An 18,754-nucleotide genomic window follows, 5' to 3' on the forward strand; every position below is an offset into this window, starting at 1 on the left:
TTGAAAGAAGCCAATCATAAAAGACTACATAATTGTATGATACCGTTCCATTTATTTGAAATGTCCAGAATAGGCAAATCTATAGAGACAGAAAATAGACTAGCAGTTGCCTAGGGTAGTGGGTAGAGACGAATAAATAGTGACTGCTTAGGGGCACAGAGTTTCTTTTCTGGAAGTGAAAATGTCATGGGGGATGGTTGCACAACTCTGAATATACTAAAATATGTTGAATTGTACACTTTAAATGGGTGAATTTTATAGTAGGTGAGTTCCATCTCAATAAAGTGATTTTTAAAGTGATGGCCTGGCCTTTGGGATGAAACTGCCATCTTCCAGTAATTCACCAACATGACCAACACAAAGGGAAAGAGGAGGGGCACCTGCTATATGTTCTTTAGGCCTTTTAGGAAACATGGAGGTGTTCCTTTGGCCACATACATGCAAATCTACAAAAGTGATATTGTAGATATTGAGGGAATGGGCACTGTTCAAAAAGGAATGCCCCGGGCTTCCCTGGTGGCACAGTGGTTGAGAGTCTGCCTGCCGATGCAGGGGACACGGGTTCATGCCCCGGTCTGGGAAGGTCCCACATGCCGCGGAGCAGCTGGGCCCATGAGCCATGGCCGCTGAGCCTGCGTGTCCGGAGCCTGTGCTCTGCAACGGGAGAGGCCACAAAAGTGAGAGGCCCGTGTACCGCAAAAAAAAAAAAAAAAAAAAAAAGGAATACCCCACAAATGTTACCATGGCAAAACTGGAAGAGTCTACAGTGCTACCCAGCGTGCTTTTGGCATTGTTGTAAATAAGCAAGTTAAGGGCAAGATTCTTGCCAAGAGAATCAGTGTGCGTGTCAAGCATATTAAGCACTCTAAGAGCCAAGATAGCTTCCTGAAACAGTCTGAAGGAAAATGATCAGAAAAAGAAGGAAGCCAAGCAGAAAGGTACTTAGGTTTAGCTGAAGTGCCAGCCTTCTCCACCCAGAGAAGCACACTTTATGAGAACCAATGGAAAAGAGCCTGAACTGTTGGAACCCATTCCCTATGAATTCATGGCATGATAGGTGTAAAGAAAATAAAAGACCTGGATTGTTAAAAAAAAAAAAAAAAAAAAAGTGATAGCCTGGAATGGAAAACTATCACAAGACCTTCAAGGGAGAAGCTGATCTGGGCCATAAAGATGGGGAAAAATCAAACTGACAGACTAGAAGCTATTTTATATATGTTTGTTTTGTGTTTTGTTTTTTGTAATCTTTTTTTAAAATTTGTTTATTTATTTGGTTGCGCCAGGTCTTAGCTGCAGTGGGCGGGCTTCTTAATTGTGGCTTGCCAGCTCCTTAGTTGCAGCATGTGGGCTCCTTAGTTGCAGCTCCAGGGCTCCTTAGTTGTGGCATGTGAACTCTTAGTTGCGGCGTGCATGTGGAATCTAGTTCCCCGACCAGGGATCGAACCCGGTCCCCCTGCATTGGGAGCTCAGAGTCTTATCCACTCTGCCACTAGGGAAGTCCCTGTATGTTTGTTTTTATTTTGTATTTTTTTCTTTTAAAACTAATACGTGCTCACAATGAAAAAAATATGGAAGAATATTAGTTGAAAAGTAAGAGATGCTCTTCCTACTCCTCATGTCTGACCTCTCACATATATCTTATGATCAAGTGGGTTTTCTTGCACAAATACACTATATGTGTGTATACAAACATGCACATGTATATATGTACATATTCACAAATACAAGCTTATTAAAACAGGACTGTGAGGAAGAGCCTGGGTTAAGTAAATCAAGGTAAAAGGAGTGGGAGCTAGGATTTGCAGTCAGATTATGAAGAGCCTAATGGGTTTAGAATTTAGTGTAATAGACATAAGAGTGAGAAAAAGTATGTTATATTTTAGAAGTAGTTGTTCTAATAACTGTGTGTAGGTACTGTGGTAGTTACCAAGATATTGGAACACATTTTATTTTCTTCAGGAGCAGCCTGGTTGGAAAGATGACAAGCACATATAAGGCAGAAAAAGGCAAGAGCTGTGAGAGCTTTGAGGAGGAAAGAAGAGAAAGTCTGAGGTGGCCAGAGAGGATTTCATAGGACTGAATTTGGGGTACCATTTTGTTGACCTTAAGTAGATTGGTAATTACAGATATGGTGACAGCAAAATGCAGGCTGTCTTTGAACAGTATCAAGGAAATCCTCATAGTTGAAATGGAGCATTTGTATAGGAAATAATGTCAGGGTAGAGCTAAGTGATAATACCTGGTATTTATTGAGCAGTGCCAGGATTCTAAACAAGGCTGTAGCAAATGTTGAGGTGTTTGTTTATTTCTTTATTTGTATTTAATTTTGGCTAGTCCAAGGGTTTAATCTTACTCTCTGTATCTTTAGAGCCTAGCCTGGTGCCTGACACTTAGCAGGTGGTTCAGTAAATATTTATTAAGGGGATGATTTCCAAAGTCCTTTTTTTTTTAAGCTCTGAGTTAAAAGGATTCTTCCCTTCATAGAACTCAGCATAAAGCTTGAATCAGATCATCTTCCCAGCAGCCATCCAGAAGACAGCTCCATTTCAGTACTGCACTATAATTCATGCTTTCCCATTTTTACAGATTTCCTACACTTTCACGAACTCTCTCATAAACTACTTTATTCCCATACCGCCACATCCTATCCTGACCTTGGCCCACTTAGCCCTGTTTTCCTTTCTTGCCCTCAATGGAAATGGCTTGAGAAATTTGTTTTCAAGTTCAAAAGCACCCTCTGGCCCTCTTATTTATTCTTCCACACATAATTTCATGATCCTTGTGCACCTTATAGCCCAAGTGCCTGATTCTTTTGTCTTATTTCACACACCTAAGCTTTGAACACTCTGCTGCTATATTTTTTGTTGTCTTTCTATTTGTTTTAGCTTCTTTTACTAGGTTGTGTGCTCTGGGGGTAGAGCCTGTGTTTTGTGCTCTGGGGTTCGAGCCAAAACACAGATGTCAAAGAAGGAATCCCCAGCATCTAGTTACTGGCTGGATTTAAGGAATGAAGCAGCTAGAGATGTCACAAAAGATCTAAGCCAAGATAATGTTTTTTGTTTTTTTTAAAAAGTTTATTTTATTTATTTATTTTTGGCTGCTTTGGGTCTTCGTTGCTGCACACAGGCTTTCTCTAGTTGCAGCGAGCAGGGGCTACTCTTTGTTGTGGCATGTGGGCTTCTCATTGCGGTGGCTTCTCTTACTGTGGAGCATGGGCTCTAGGTGCGCGGGCTTCAGTAGTTGTGGCTTGCGGGCTCTAGGGTGCAGGCTCAGTAGTTGTGGTGCATGGGCTTAGTTGCTCCGTGGCAAGTGGGATCTTCCCGGACCAGGGATTGAACCCGTGTCCCCTGCATTGGCAGGTGGATTCTTAACCGCTGCACCATCATGGAACCTCCAAGATAATGTTAATGCTTCTACAATACAGTGAAAACATTGGTAGAAACGGAGTAGTTTCTGAGAAGTAGGGTACCATAACAGAGGTGTTAATATTTATTGCTCTTAAGAATGAATCCAGTTCTCTTTGTTAGATTGTTCAAAGATATTTTGTGAACACAGAATTTTTTTCACAAGTGATGTGAATGGTCCCGTTCATTGAGGGTCTACTGTATGCCCAGTTGCTGATCAAAGTGCTTTAAAATGTATTATGTGAGCCCCACAGTAACCCCGTGAAGTTTCATAGATGAGAAAAGTGAGGCACAGGTATTCACGTTGGAAGTAAGGGGTAAAGCCAGGATTTGATTCCAGGCTTCTTTGATTCCTAAACTGATACTTTTTTTTTCTTTAGTCAGATTTATTGAAATATAATTTGCATTTAGTAAAATCCACCCTTTTGAAAGTATATGATTTGATGAGTTTGGACAAATGCATACAGTAGCATTACTATCAGTACAGTCAAGATATAGAACATTTCCACCCCAAATAGTTCTCTCAAGTCTATTTGTAGTCGGTCCCCTACCTCCATTTCCAGCCCTTGGTAATCCCTGATTTGTTTTCTGTCAGTATAGTTTTGCCTTTTCCAACGAATGCGACATCAGTGGAATCATACATTATATAGCCTTTTGTGTCTGACTTCTTAGCATAATGCTTTTAAATTTATGTGGTTGCATGTACGAGTAGTTCATTCCTTTTTATTGCTGAGGGTATTCCATTGTAAGGATATATTACAGTTTGTTCATCCATTCCTTTGTTGTTGGACTTCAGGTTGTTATCAGCTTTTAGCTATTACAAATAAAACTGCTATAAACTTCTGTGTACAGGTCTTTGTTTGGAGATATGTTTTCATCTCTCTTGGGTAACTCCCTAGGAGTGGGATTGCTAGGTTGTGTGTTAAGTGTATGTTTTACCTTAAGAGCTGCCAAACTATTTTTCAAAGTGGCACATTTGGTAGTCCCACAGCAACGTACAAGAGTGCAGTTGCACTTCGTCCTTGTCAGCACTTAGTATTATCAGCTTTTTATTTTAGCCATTAAAATAGATGTGTGATAGAATCTCTGAGCAGCTTTTCTTTTTCATTATGGTTTTAATTTGCATTTTCCTAATGTTAATCAATGTTGAGCATCTTTTTATGTGCTTATTTGCCATTTGAGTATCGTTTTTGGTAAAGTGTCTATGCATATCTTTTGCCTGTTTTCAATAGGTTTTGTGTGTGTGTATTTTTTGTTTTTGTTTTTGGTCTTACTGTTGAAGCTGTGAGAGTTCTTTAATTATTCTGGATATAAGCCCTAATTGGGTATGTGTTTTGCAAATTTTTTTTTCTTCTTAACTGCTTTCAAAGGACAGGAGTTTTTAATTTTGATGAAGTCCAGTATATCAAAATTTTCTCTTATAGTTTTTGCTTTTTGTTTCCTATCTAGGAAATCTTTGCCTGACCCAAGGTCACAAAGATTTTCTTCTTGAAGTTTTCTAGTCTGAGTTGTTATATTTAAGTATATGTTCTATTTCAGGTTAACTTTGAATATGGTATGAGGTAAGGTTGAGATTTACTTCCTTTTTTTTTTTTAGTTAGTTTTTATTGGAGTATAGTTGCTTTACAATGTTGTGTTAGTTTCTGCTGTGCAGCAAAGTGAATCAGCTCTACGGAGATTTACTTCTTTACATAGAGATGTCCAATCATTCCAGCTCCCAGAGCCTGTAGTCTTAATTGTTATACCATCCTGCCTCCCAGTCTCATCTCCCATACTCCCATACAGTGCTCATTGACCATTCCGAAAATCTTCAGGGCCCTTAAGAATTATGCTAAATCTACTGTGCCTGTGCTCTATAAATGGAGCAACCTGGATGGCAGCATCTCTGTTTACAACATGGTTTATTGAATATTTTAGACCCACTGTTGAGATCTGCTGCTCAGAAAAAAAAAAGGATTTTCTTTTTCCCCCAAATATTACTGCTCATCGGCCATGCATCTGGTCACCCAAGAGTGCTCATGGAGATGTACAATGAGATTCATGTTTTCATGTCTGCTAACACAGCATCCATTCTGCAGCCTATGGATCAAGAAGTCACTTTGACTTTTAAATCTTTTTAAGAAATACATTTCGTAAGGCTATAGCTGCCATAGATAGTAATTCCAGTGATGGATCTGGGTAAACTGAAAACTTTCTGGAAAGGATTCACCATTCTAGATGCCATTAAGAACATTCGTGATTCATGGGAAGAAATCAAAATATGAACACTTTTTTTAAGACATAATACTATTGCACACTTCTACAGTATAGTGTAAACAACTTTTATATGCACTGTGAAACCAAAAAACTGTGTGACTTGCTTTATTGCAATAATCACTTTATTGCAGTGGTCTGGAACTGAACCCAGTATATCTCTGAGGTTTGCCTGTAGTGTCATAATGATTAGAGGGAACGTATGGCAGCACCTAGTACAATGTCTGCAGTATAGCAGGCATTTGATCAATGATAGCTATGACTGTTATTATTGGTAAAAATTTTTTTTTCAAATCTCTCAGCTAACATACTGAACACTTGTTACATGTGCTGAGGAAGCATTGGTGAACAAAGTAAAGTTTCTGTGGTGATAACGTGTTACCTATTAATATACAAATCATAAGATATGGTATTAGTATAGTTTATCAAATGACATTGAAGTTGAGGATGCGTTTTGGTGCAGCTATGAAAGCTTACAATGGATATTTGTAATAATGTGTTAGTTTAAAAATTAGGTTCTAAAATTGTCTTAGAAGAGGAGTTGGTCAGCCTAGAGGCAAACACCAGAAGAGTATCCAAGGAGGGAAGACTCTGAGCCAGGTCACTCATATTCCTAGGAGATGAGGCAACCAGCTGTTCCTGGAAGCAGGCCACTGAGACCATTTGTCACATTTCACTTGTGATGCACCATGAGTTTCCAGTCCACTCAGTAGTTCTAATTCTTTTTAAATAAATAGTTAGCCTTTTAAGGATTAAGTTCTGTTTTTTTTTAATTTTTGGCTGTGTTGGGTCTTCATTGCTGCTCATAGGCTTTCTCTAGTTACGGCAAGCGGGGGCTACTCTGTGTTGCAGTGCACGTACTTCTCATTGTGGTGGCCTCTCCTGTTGGGGAGCACAGGCTCCAGGCACGTGGGCTCAGCAGTTGTGACTCACGGGCTCTAGAGCACAGGCTCAGTAGTTGTGGCACATGGGCTTAGTTGCTCCATGACATGTGGGATCTTTCCGGACCAGGACTTGAACCCATGTCCCCTGCATTGGCAGGCGGATTCTTAACCACTGTGCCACCAGGGAAGTTCCAAGGATTAAGTTCTTAAAATGTGGTACTTTACATAATGTGGCTCCAAGTACCCAATGAATGAATGACTTTGTGGGAGCTGTTGAGGGCAGGGGATGGGCTTTGGAGTTAGAAGGGAGTTAAATTCCTGCTTTTCTTTACTATCTGTAAGGAGTTGGACAAGTTACTTAATGTCTCTGATCCTCAGTTTCTCAGTGCTCCCTTTATAGCAGTGTTACCATTAAATGAGATCACTTTTACTAAGTGCCTGGTCCTGGGACATGTTATTTATCTTCAGTTATTTGCAGTATAAACTATAGTGAATTCTGTTTATGTAGGGTGTTTGTTTATTTTCAGAATCGTCTAAAAGAAATTGAACAAAATCTCTCTAAAATAATGAGACTCGACAATGAAACTAAAGCTTTGGGTAGCCGAAAGAAGCAAATGGAAAAAGATAATAGTGAACTGGAACAGAAAATGGAAAAGGTTTGTGGTGGTAGAATTTTGTTTTACTTCAGAATTTTCAGATTATTGTAATGAACCTCATTTGATTCCATTTTGACAGTCATATTTTGAAACAAACATACAAATCTTGATGTTTGTGTTACTTCCATGTTTATGTTAAAAAGAAGGATATTGAATAAGCTTTGGTTCATATTTTGTACCTCAGACTGATACCTTGTTATACATTAAAGCTCTTTATTTTGGTTCTACACAGGTTTTTCAAGGGTCTGATGAGCAGCTAAATGATTTATATCACAATCACCAGAGAACAGTTAGGGAGAAAGAAAGGAGACTGGTAGAATGTCAGCGTGAACTGGAAAAATTAAATAAAGAATCTAGGCTTCTCAATGAAGAAAAATCAGAACTACTTGTTGAACAGGGTAAGAGACAGTGTTTACTTGGTCTTTTCCCCTATTATAATATTACACATTTTCTGCATGAATGACAAGTCTCCAGGGAATTATGCTGAGTGAAAAAAGTCTCAAAAGATTATATATAGTATGTTTCCACTTCATATGACATTTTGAAATGCCAAAATTTTAGAAATGTAGAACAGGTTAGTGGTGGCCAGGGTTACCCAGTAGGAGGAAAAGCAGGAGGAAGGCTAATGTGGTTATGGTTTTAAAAAAACCAAGAGGGGTTCTTATGGTATTGGAACTGTTCAGTATCTTGGCTGTCATGGTGGATATAAGAACCAACACAGTTGATAAAATTATGTAGAACTTAATACACACACAGATATGAGTAAAACTGGGGAAATAAGAATAAGATTGATGGATTGTATCAGTGTCAGTATCCTGGTTGTGATATACTATAATTTTGCAAATTACTAAAAGAAAACACAGTTTTTCTACTCAACAACAGTTCTGACGCCAGGTGTGTGGGTTTTTCCACACCAAGCAATTCTCCAATTCTCAGTGAACACCAACTAAGTGTCCTGTAATTTAATTCAGTTCTGACACTCCCTGTCCGGAGTTAGCATAGACCCCACAGATTAAGGGCTCAGTCTCATGAGACTGTCTCCCACTCCACTCCAGCTGCCAATCCCAAGTCCCAGGTTGTCTGGCACCTGTACTTCTGACCACTGGCTGTAAATCAGGGGTTCCCACAACCCTTTTCTCAGGTTCAGTAATTTTCTATAACAGCTCCTAGAACTCAGGGAAGCACTTACTATTACCAGTTTATTAAGGATATAGCTCAGGAACACCCAGATGGAAGAGATGCATAGGGTAAGGTATGGGGGAGGGACACTGAGCTTTCATGCCTTCTCCACATGCGCGACTTACTCAGCACCTCCATGTCATATTCACCAACCTGGAAGCTCTTTGAATGCCATTGCTTAGGGTTTTTATGGAAGTAATCATGTAGACATGATTAATTAAGTCATTGGCCATTGGTGATTGAACTCAGACTTCGGCCCCTCCCCAGAAATGGGAGGGGTGGGTACTGAAACTTCCTACTCTCTAATCACAGAGCTGATTCCTCTGACGACCAGGTCCCATTCTCCAGGAGTCACCTCATTAGAATAAACTCAGGTACAGTTGAAAGGGACTTATAATGAATAACAAAAGATACTCCTCTCACCCCTATCACTGAGAAATTCTAAGCGTTTTTTTGGAGCTCTGTACCAGGAGCCAAGGACAAAAACCAAATATGTATTTCTTACTACATCTCAATACAATAGTTACCATTTGGGGAAACTGAGCAAAGGATGTAAGAGATCTTGCTCTTTTATTTTTTAAAATATCTGATAAAAGAATTACTATGATTGTGTTTTTTAAAGGTCGTCTGCAGCTACAAGCAGATCGTCATCAAGAACATATGCGAGCTAGAGATTCATTAATTCAGTCTTTGGCAACACAACTAGAATTGGATGGCTTTAAGCATGGACCATTCAATGAGAGACAGATAAAAAATTTTCACAAACTTGTGAGAGAGAGGCAAGAAAAGGAAGCAGAAACCGCCAGGCAACTGATGGTAAATACTGTTATTTTCTTTTGTTTGTATCAGATTGTCTAGTTGAATTGTTTTAATTTTGGGGTTGACCTTATTTTGTCATATTTTTGGATTAGTGTTAGGATAAAATTTGCTATGAGGTAGAATAAAACCTTTATGGAAGCAAATTTTTTAAAGTTTATAAGTATAAAAGTACAAGGAATATATAGACCTATGTTTTTTATTTGATTTTAAGTAAAATTTCTTTTTAAAGCTAATTGTAAAGAAAAAGTTTGCTCGAAGTTAATAATGATTATCTCTGGGTTATGATCATTATATTTTTTTATGCTTTTCTATATTTTCCTCAGAGTGCATGTGTTACTTTTGCATCAAAGAAACTTTTTCTTAATGAAGTTTTTAGTGAAAAAATTGTTAATGCTCATGCTTCTCATTATGTATTTAGAATGACTTTGCAGAAAAAGAGACTCTGAAACAAAAACAGATAGATGAGATAAGGGATAAGAAAACTGGACTGGGAAGAATAATAGAGCTAAAATCAGAAATCCTAACTAAGAAGCAGAGTGAGCTGAAAAATGTGAAGTATGAATTACAGCAGTTGGAAGGATCTTCAGACAGAATTCTTGAACTGGACCAGGAGCTCACAAAAGCTGTAAGATACTATTTGAGCAATCTAATAATTTTAAGGTATAAGATATTTAGAAGTATTTTACCTTTTGCTAATCCTGAGATTATGGCATTTTAATAAAAATGTCAACCTTGTCTATCAATCTCATGTAAAATGAATTTATCTGAATATCTTAATGACCCAACTCTGCTCCTGGAACCTGGTGGATTGAAAATTAGAATCATCTAAAGAAACTTAAAATAAAAAACTTATGCTTAGACCTTAAACCTTCCAAATAAAAATCTCTAAGAGTGGGCCATAGAAATGTGTTCAAAACAGAACTGGGTGATTCTTATGCGTACCTTGATTGAGAACCACTTACCTAAGTTTAAAAAAAAAGTATTTTCCCTCTAGGTTCCACACACTACAGATTTTATATGATTATTGCTGTGTTATCACTTCTTCTGGGGTAGAAATTTTCTTAGCCCACCTCTTCCTTTCATGAATTTCCAAAATTTCTTCTTTGTTTCTAATCTCTTCCCTTCCTTCACACCTCCATTACCAAAATAAGCATCCTAAAGCTTGGCAAATGCCACTTTCAGGTCCCATCTTGATAATTTAAACATTTCTATTTACTCCCAAACTTAACATCTAGCATACATTTTTGTCAGTTTAGCACGATATTGTCCTGTTGTGATGGGGAGATACTGTTCAGGGACCATATCACACGATTTTTAGTTTCTATATGCCAGGCAATGTAGTGAGTTACATGGGTACTTGATAAATGCTTAGTTATTGATTGAAGAGTCACTAAACTGTATACTTAAGCATATTTTTCTTAATTTTGCACTAATTTTCACTTTTCCCTCCTGTTTGACTCTTCCAGATTTATTTACTAAGTCTCTACTGTTATAAAATAGTAAGGTAACTTTATAAGATCTTTCTTAAAAATTGTATTACTTCTGCTTTTTCTGTTGTTGGATAAAATCAAACAGTAATATTTTGACCATCCTGAGGAGTAGCTGATTTCTAATACACTTTGTCATTATTTTAACACAACACATATAAACCTGTTCATTTATTTGAATTATTAAGGAACGTGAGCTAAGCAAAGCTGAGAAAAACAGCAATGTAGAAACTCTAAAAACAGAAGTAATAAGCCTTCAAAATGAGAAAGCAGATCTAGACAGGACCCTGCGTAAATTGGACCAGGAGATGGAGCAGTTAAATCATCATACAGCAACACGTACCCAGATGGAGATGCTGACCAAAGACAAAGTATGACCTTTCTTTTTGTTCTAATTATACTTTCTGGTATTTAAAATAGCTTATCTTAACATTCATAATCGTTACACTGTGAAGTATTTAGTTGATATTGGCTTTTTACTTTAGGGTTTAAATGAACTTAATATAAAGTTTTCAAGTTTAAAAACTGTTTTCTAATTACAAAGAAATAATAATACAGAAGTGTATACACACAAACACACACGTGTACATTGCTGTTAATTTTTATCATATACCATACAGAAGTTTTAATTTTTATATCATCAGACTTGTTATTCTTTTCTCTAATGGCTTAGAAAGTCCATCCTCACGTTAAGAGTTTAAGAAATTTTCAGGAGTTCCTTGGTGGCCTAGTGGTTAGGATTTGGTGCTTTCACTGCCATGGCCCGGGTTCAGTCTGTGGTCGGGGCGCTGAGATACTCCTCAAGCAGTGAAGCATGGCCAAAATTTAAAAAAAAAAAGAAGAAATTTTATATTTTCTTCTTGCATTTTTGTAGTTTTATTTTTTAAGCCTAGAACTGTAATCAATCTAAAATTTATTTTTGTTCTTTATATAATGTGGAGATATTGAGCTTTATTTTTAAACGATTTTTTTTTCCTATAGGCTGACAAAGATGAACAAATCAGAAAAATAAAATCTAGGCACAGTGATGAATTAACTTCATTGTTAGGATATTTTCCCAACAAAAAACAGCTTGAAGACTGGCTTCATAGTAAATCAAAAGAAATTAATCAGACCAGGGACAGACTTGCCAAATTGAAGTAAGTAGTTACAACATTTGAAGATGTAGTAGAAGTCTCTTTTTTCATGCTTTCACTTTTAATTGTTTTGAAATCATTTATTGTCACGAAGTGGTATGTCTTATTAAGTGACTTTGATTTTCCCATATTTTACAAATTAAGTAAAATGGTAACAGATAGTGAGTTCAGCTTCTTGTTCCTTGAAAGTCTGCAGAACTAAGTGAGAGGATTAAAATATTCCTTTATAAAAAGTGAGACCTGAAACTATAAAACGCCTAGAAGATAACATAGAGGAAAGGTTTCATTGTATTGAAATTGGCAATGATTTCTTGGATATGACACCAAAAGCACAGGCAGCAGAAGCAAAAATAGACAAATGGGACTATATCATACTTAAAAACTGCTGCACAGCAAAGGGAACGATCAACAGGGAAAAGGCAATTAACAGAATGGGAGAAAACATTTGCAAATTATATATCTGATAAGGGGTTAGTATCCAGAATATGTAAAGAACTCGTACAACTCAATAATAAAAAAAAAAATACCCGGATTAAAAAAGTGGGCAGAGGGACTTCCCTGGTGGTGCAGTGGTTGGGACTCCGAGCTCCCAACGCAGGGGGCCCGGGTTCGATCCCTGCTCAGGGAACTAGATCCCACAACTAAGAGTTCACATGCCACAGCTAGGGAGTCCGCCTACTGCAACTAAGACCTGGCACAACCAAATAAATAAATAAATAAATATTTTTAAAAATAAACAGGCAGAGGACTTGAATAGACATTTCTCCAAAGAATATATACAGATGGTCAACAGCATATGAAAAGATGCTCAAGATGATGCTTGTCATCAAGGAAATGCAAATCAAAACCACAGTGATATCACTTCACACCACTTAGGATGACCATTATCAAAAAAAACAGAAAATATAGTAGTGTGTTATAATAAGCTATAATGGAAAAAAATCTGAAAAAGAATAATATAACTGAATCACTTTGCTTTATACCTGAAACTGACACAACATTGTAAATCAACTATACTTCAATTAAAAGATAAAATAAGAAGTTGAAAAAAAAACAAAATAACAAGTGTTGGTGAGGATGTTGAGAAATTGGAACCCTCTGCACTATTAGTGGGAGTGTAAAATGGTGCAGTTACTGTAGAAAACCTGTGGAGGTTCTTCAAAAAATTAGGAAAAGAATAACTAGATGATCCAGGAATTCCACTTCTGAGTATATATTCAAACGAATTGAAAACATGATATCAAAGAGATATTTGCTAATCCATGTTCACTGCAGCATTATTCACAATAGCCAAGAGGTGGAAGCAACCTAAATGATGGATGAATGGATAAAGAAAAACTGGTGTATGTATAATGGAATATTATTTATCTTTGAAAAAGAAGGAAATCCTCTCATATGCTATGACTTGATGAACCTTGAGGATATTAAAGCGAAGTAAGCTAGGCACAAAAAGACGAGTACTGCTTGGTTCCACTTATGTGAAGTATCCAAAGATGTTGAACTCTTAGAAAGTATGTAGAATGGAGGTTCAGAGTAGCCAGGGGGCGGGGGCGGAGGGGGGGTAGTTTTTCAGTGGGTATAGAATTTTAGTTTTGCAAGATGAAAAAGTTTTAGAGATCTGTTGCACAACAATGTGCATATAGTTAACACTACTGTGCTGTACAGTTAAAAATGGTTAAGATGTTAAAGTTTATGTTTTTCCCACAGTTTAAAAAAGTGATCCATTTTTTCAGATATCACCTTGAGTGTTACTTGGATAAGAGGGTCAAAAATTCCACACATATTTTTGAGGCAGATAGTGGATTTGACCATGTTAAATTTGTGTTTCTTGTGGAAATGTCTGTTAGGGAATAGAATACTGGAGTTTGAAGTTCAGAAGAGTGGAAGTTGTTGCTTTGTAAGTGATAACTGGCATCAGTAGGTCATGTCAACTTGAAGGAGTTATTCAAAGAGAAGAGAAAAAATTGTAGTTAGACTCCTGGAAAACACCAACATTTAAACTGTTGGCAAGCAAAGGAAGAGGAGCAAGCGAAGTCAGTGCCCCAGGAGCCAGGGTGAGAACAAGACAGGAGTGATGTCTGGGTTGCCTTGAGAAAATAGTCTTTCAAGGAGGGGTTCAACCGTGTTTGGTGCTGCTGAGATAGTGATCTTAATGAGCAATGCTCAATGACTAGGATGGTGAGAACATCATCTACATGTTATTTTTTTTCCAAATTTTTACTGTGACTCACAGTGGGAAGTATCAAGATGAGGCACATGTACACTCACATAGATTTATCTGAAACAAATTTCTTAAAATAGTACCTATCCTAACCACACACAATCTACTCCAATATATTCTACATATTATGCTTAATTTTTCAAAATATGCTGAATACAATGCATTGAATTGATTATATGACTTGCCTAATGCATCAGAACCTGTAAATTGAAAACCCCTGATCTGTGTGGGCATGGAGGCTGGCTAGGATTATATTTAAGAGTTGGAGTGGAAATAAATTGTACCAGTGAGCAAAGTCTTTGATGAATGAGAGGCAGTGAATGATCAGGTTGTAAGTAGGTGACAGCAACAAGGAGGGAACAAAGGAAAAGTTTTTACAGGAGGGAACGGAAGTACAGTTGTGAAAGGGTCCACACAGAGTTAGGAGAATGTTCTCCTTTTTTTTTCTTCCCTCCAGATCTGGCAAGCATATTCTCCTTGCTGAGGCTCTTAACCCAAGATCTAAGACCATGAACCCCTGCAAAACCAAGCAGGGTTTTATCTGTACACATTTTTCTGGGAGCAGGCATATGACCAGGGTGAGTCCATGTGGTAGGGGTAGATTCAGGCAGTAGTGGACTGTTGCCATGACTTCTAAAAAAAAAGTGCTTGGTCACAGCAGACCTTTGTAATATTTTCTGGCAGAGTTTGTCTTGGATCTACCTTCTCACACTTTTCATTTCTCATGTTTTAAAATTGTAATCCATATTCTTATTTTAGCAAGGAACTGGCTTCAGCTGAGCAAAATAAAAATCATATAAATAATGAGCTAAAAAAGAAGGAAGAGAAGTTGTCCAGCTATGAAGACAAACTGTTTGATGTTTGTGGTAGCCAGGATTTTGAAAGTGACTTAGACAGGCTTAAAGAAGAAATTGAAAAATCCTCAAAACAACGAGGTAGGTTACCTACTTTATATTAGAAAAGGCATTTTGATGTTTTTGAATTTTCGTTCACAGGTAACTATTAAGGATGGGAGATTTTTAAACTTGGTTCTGGAGCTCGTTGGCTTAAATTTCAGTTCTGGTTCTACAACCTACTTGCTGTGTGACTTTGGGCAAGTTATCGAAACCTTTCTGTACTTCAGATTCATTAATAATTGCCTACCACGTGTAGGGTGTTAGGGAGGAGTAAATGAGATTATAGTTTCTGGCACATAACAAGCTTTAAAAGTTTTATACTTGTGTGTTACCAGAAAATAATTTCTACAAATCTGAATGTATTGTGTCCTTGGGAAGATTTAAATATCAGAATTTTGATTTCTTTCATTGTGTGTTTATAAAGCAAGAAGAATAATCATGTATTTACAGAAAAGGATATAACCATGTTGACAAAACTGTATTTTGTATTCTTTTCACTGGGAGTATATATATATTTTTTTAAATAGCCATGCTGGCTGGAGCTACGGCAGTTTACTCCCAATTCATTACTCAGCTAACGGATGAACACCAGTCGTGTTGCCCTGTCTGTCAGAGAGTTTTTCAGACAGAAGCTGAATTACAAGAAGTCATCAATGATTTGCAGTCTAAGCTGAGGCTTGCTCCAGATAAGCTCAAGTCAACAGAATCAGAACTAAAGAAAAAAGAAAAGCGGCGTGATGAAATGCTGGGACTAGTGCCCATGAGGTGAGAATAGGGATTTACTATTACTGTACCTGTACAGCAGCGCTGTAAGAGGTACCTATTCCACTGTCTAACATATGGTAGGTATTCAGTAAGCAAGAGTTGAATGAATAAAGGTTAAAGTCAGGATTCTAAGCCAGTATGCTCATCTCATGTTATTTATGTGATAAGAAAGAATTATTTTGTTTCAAGATAAGCTTGTTTCTTAAACTAGTCACAGGGTGGATATAATCTTTAATTTGTGTATGTTTGTTTCATTCCTGAGACTTGGCTTGAGGGCAGAAATTTTGATAGATTTTATAACTATGTGTCACTTTCTAAACCCAGCAAAGAATTAAAGTACCGGAAAGCTCCCCTCAAGAGACAAATTTTAAACTATACTTTTATGTTTTTCTCACTTCCAGAAAGAATGAATCATAGATGATTTCTATTATTTATTTTTCCCTTGCTTGTATAAGAAGTTCAGATGATTTTCTATTTATAACTAAAATCAAGTCAGAAAGTATGTGATGATTGCCTTGGTGTCTCCCAGAGCACAAAGATGGTCACAGAGACCAGTAAGACATGACCTTCATGGAGCTGATGGTCTATGTAAGGAGAAAAGCTCTCAGGATTAGACATAGAAAGCTGGGCTTAATAAAGTACTTAATTGGTTCAAACAAATGTATTAATTAGGAAGAGAGAAGCCAGTGGACTACAGAATCAGAATAGGATTTTGAGAACAGGGTAGGAGGAGGGATGTAAAGCATAGGGAAGGTGGTTTGACTTATTTAAGAGGAGGAAAGGGGAGAGGGTGTGTGTAAAGAGTAGGAGAGTAAGACCTGTGCTGCAGTAGAAACATTATCTGGAGTTTGAGAACTTATTTGTAGTGATTGATTCACATAAGTAGGGAAGATAGAGCTACAATTATGTTCAGACCTAGTTATAGCTCTATTAGGTGATGGGGAGCCATCCTAAGAGATTTAATGAAAGATGTGTTTTAGGAAAATTAATCTAATGTTAATACATTGGATGAAAGTGAGAGAAACTCTGGAAACAGAAAAACCCGGAGGGTATGTTGTCCTGGAAAACTGAAAAGGAGTTTAAGGAAGAGAAGGAAGGGAAGATGCAAGAAGATGTGCTTTGTGGTAGCCAGCCTCTAAGATGGTCCCCAATGATCCCTGCCTCCTAGTATTCACACTCTTGTATTAGTCTTCTCTCATGTTCCAGGATTGGTCTGTGTAACCAATAAAGTACAACGGAAGTGATAGCATGTCCCTTCCAGCATGTCCCATACCATCATGAATGAAATTTCAGCTGAAAATGTACCTATTTATCATGTTTCTTAGTACTGACTTGGGTTCATTTTTTATAACACCTCATTTAAATAAAAACTCCATATTTTTCCCACAGGTTTTTTTCAGTACTGTATCTGTGTTAGTTGGTTCCTTTTACATAAAATTCCCTTGGAAAAAAAATGCTGTCACAAAATTGAGTTTCTGAAAAATTTAAAAAACAAAAGAGAAAACTCTACTAGAGCTCAGTAACCATTCTCTCAGGAAATATCTTTACTGTTTCTTAGAGTACTTATTTTAGCGTCTTAGGTAATCATCAGAAAAGAAGGCACCAAAACCTGGACCACATCAATAAGGGGTTTTTGTGTGTGTGTGAAAATGTAAAAATGGGGTTAAAATTGAATGGATGCCTATAGTTCTCTGCAAAAATGTCCCAGTCAAGTGAATGCTTGACTGTCATTAGGCTCTCATAGCTTTGTCACTTTCTAGGTACTGGGTACATAACTTAAGACCAACTTCTGGTCTATAACACTGGGAAGTAATGTGGGCATGAATTATTCATAATCTGAATATGTTCATATTTATTCAGGGAATTTTTTCATTCCTCTGGTATAAAAAATTACAGGTCTCTGTCACTCAGATCAATTCAGGTTGGCATTTCTTGCTCATAGTTTGGACTTTAAAAAAATCATTAAGTAATAACAATATCTGAGAGCTAATCCTTGAGTTTCTGGTTTATTATAAGGCTCCCATTAGAAACCAATTGAATTTATTATACTAATTTGATTTTAAGAATTTGGGATTTTTCTGAAAAAAGCTTAATAGCTTTTTTTTTTAAAGATTACATACAAGTTTTATTGTTTCAGAGGTATCAACAAAAATAGGTGTGGGGCCAGTACCTGCCATAGGGATGGTAATTCATTAGCTAGAGTAGCAGCAGTAAAGTGGGTTTAACAGCTTTTGTACCATAAACCCATGTAGCATTTGACTGAGTGCTTTCCTTCTTTCCTATTTTCTTTCCTTCCTTCCTTCTGTCCTTCCATCAGTTTTTAAACTTTTTTATTTTGAAATAATTTTAGACTTACAGAAAATTTACAAAAATAGTACAGAGAATTCACATATACCCTCACCCAGCTTCTCCTGATGTTCACAGTTTATGTAACCATAATATGGTTATCAAAGTCAAGAAATTAACTTTGGTATAATTCTAGTAATTAAACTACAAACCATATTTGAATTTTAGCAGTCTTTCTATTTAATATCCTTTGTCTATTTCAGGATCCAACTCAGGATTCCCACATTGCATATACTTGTTATTTCTCCTTAGGCTCTTGTAGTCTACCATAGTTCTTCTTTGTCTTTGACAGTCTTTCTTGGTCTTTCATGGTCTTGACACTTATGATGAGTATGGTCAGGTAATTTGTAAGATATCTTTCAGTTTGGCAAACAATATGGTAAAAATTGCTGGTATCAAGATCTGTCAATAGGTACTAGTTATAAAATCAGTGGACAGAGGTTTGAGGAGAAACAGGATATTTACATTTTCTTCAATGTATTTCTCCTATGATACTTTGATTACATAGAGAAAAATAGTAACTTTACAATGGGTAAATCTGGCTGACACCTTCTTAACTAAGAGTAACATACTGACATCATGTACCCACTGATGTGTTGCCCTAAGAAGGATACAACATCACTTCTGTGGTATTCTTGCCAAAAATACATAACCTTAATCTCATTATGAGAAAACATTAGATTGCTTATTTTTAATTGTGTATGTTCT

The 18,754-nt window shown here is 36.9% G+C and overlaps 1 protein-coding gene and 1 pseudogene across 5 annotated transcripts in view; both read left to right on the forward strand.

Moving 5' to 3' along the window:
- The window catches only part of RAD50 (RAD50 double strand break repair protein), a 233,741-nt gene that overhangs the window by 169,191 nt on the left and 45,796 nt on the right, over nt 1-18,754 (forward strand). For all 5 annotated transcript variants that reach the window (XM_073802508.1, XM_073802509.1, XM_073802510.1 and 2 more), the window contains 8 exons: nt 7,069-7,197; nt 7,430-7,595; nt 8,999-9,192; nt 9,614-9,820; nt 10,871-11,053; nt 11,664-11,821; nt 14,799-14,974; nt 15,463-15,700. In XM_073802508.1, the coding sequence (XP_073658609.1) occupies nt 7,069-7,197; nt 7,430-7,595; nt 8,999-9,192; nt 9,614-9,820; nt 10,871-11,053; nt 11,664-11,821; nt 14,799-14,974; nt 15,463-15,700 (1,451 nt within the window). The remainder of the gene's footprint in view (nt 1-7,068; nt 7,198-7,429; nt 7,596-8,998; nt 9,193-9,613; nt 9,821-10,870; nt 11,054-11,663; nt 11,822-14,798; nt 14,975-15,462; nt 15,701-18,754) is intronic.
- Nucleotides 340-7,062, forward strand: LOC101331560 (large ribosomal subunit protein eL21-like; annotated as a pseudogene).

The sequence above is a fragment of the Tursiops truncatus genome, chromosome 3 (assembly GCF_011762595.2).
Source record: "Tursiops truncatus isolate mTurTru1 chromosome 3, mTurTru1.mat.Y, whole genome shotgun sequence".
In the NCBI taxonomy this organism is placed as follows: domain Eukaryota; kingdom Metazoa; phylum Chordata; class Mammalia; order Artiodactyla; family Delphinidae; genus Tursiops; species Tursiops truncatus.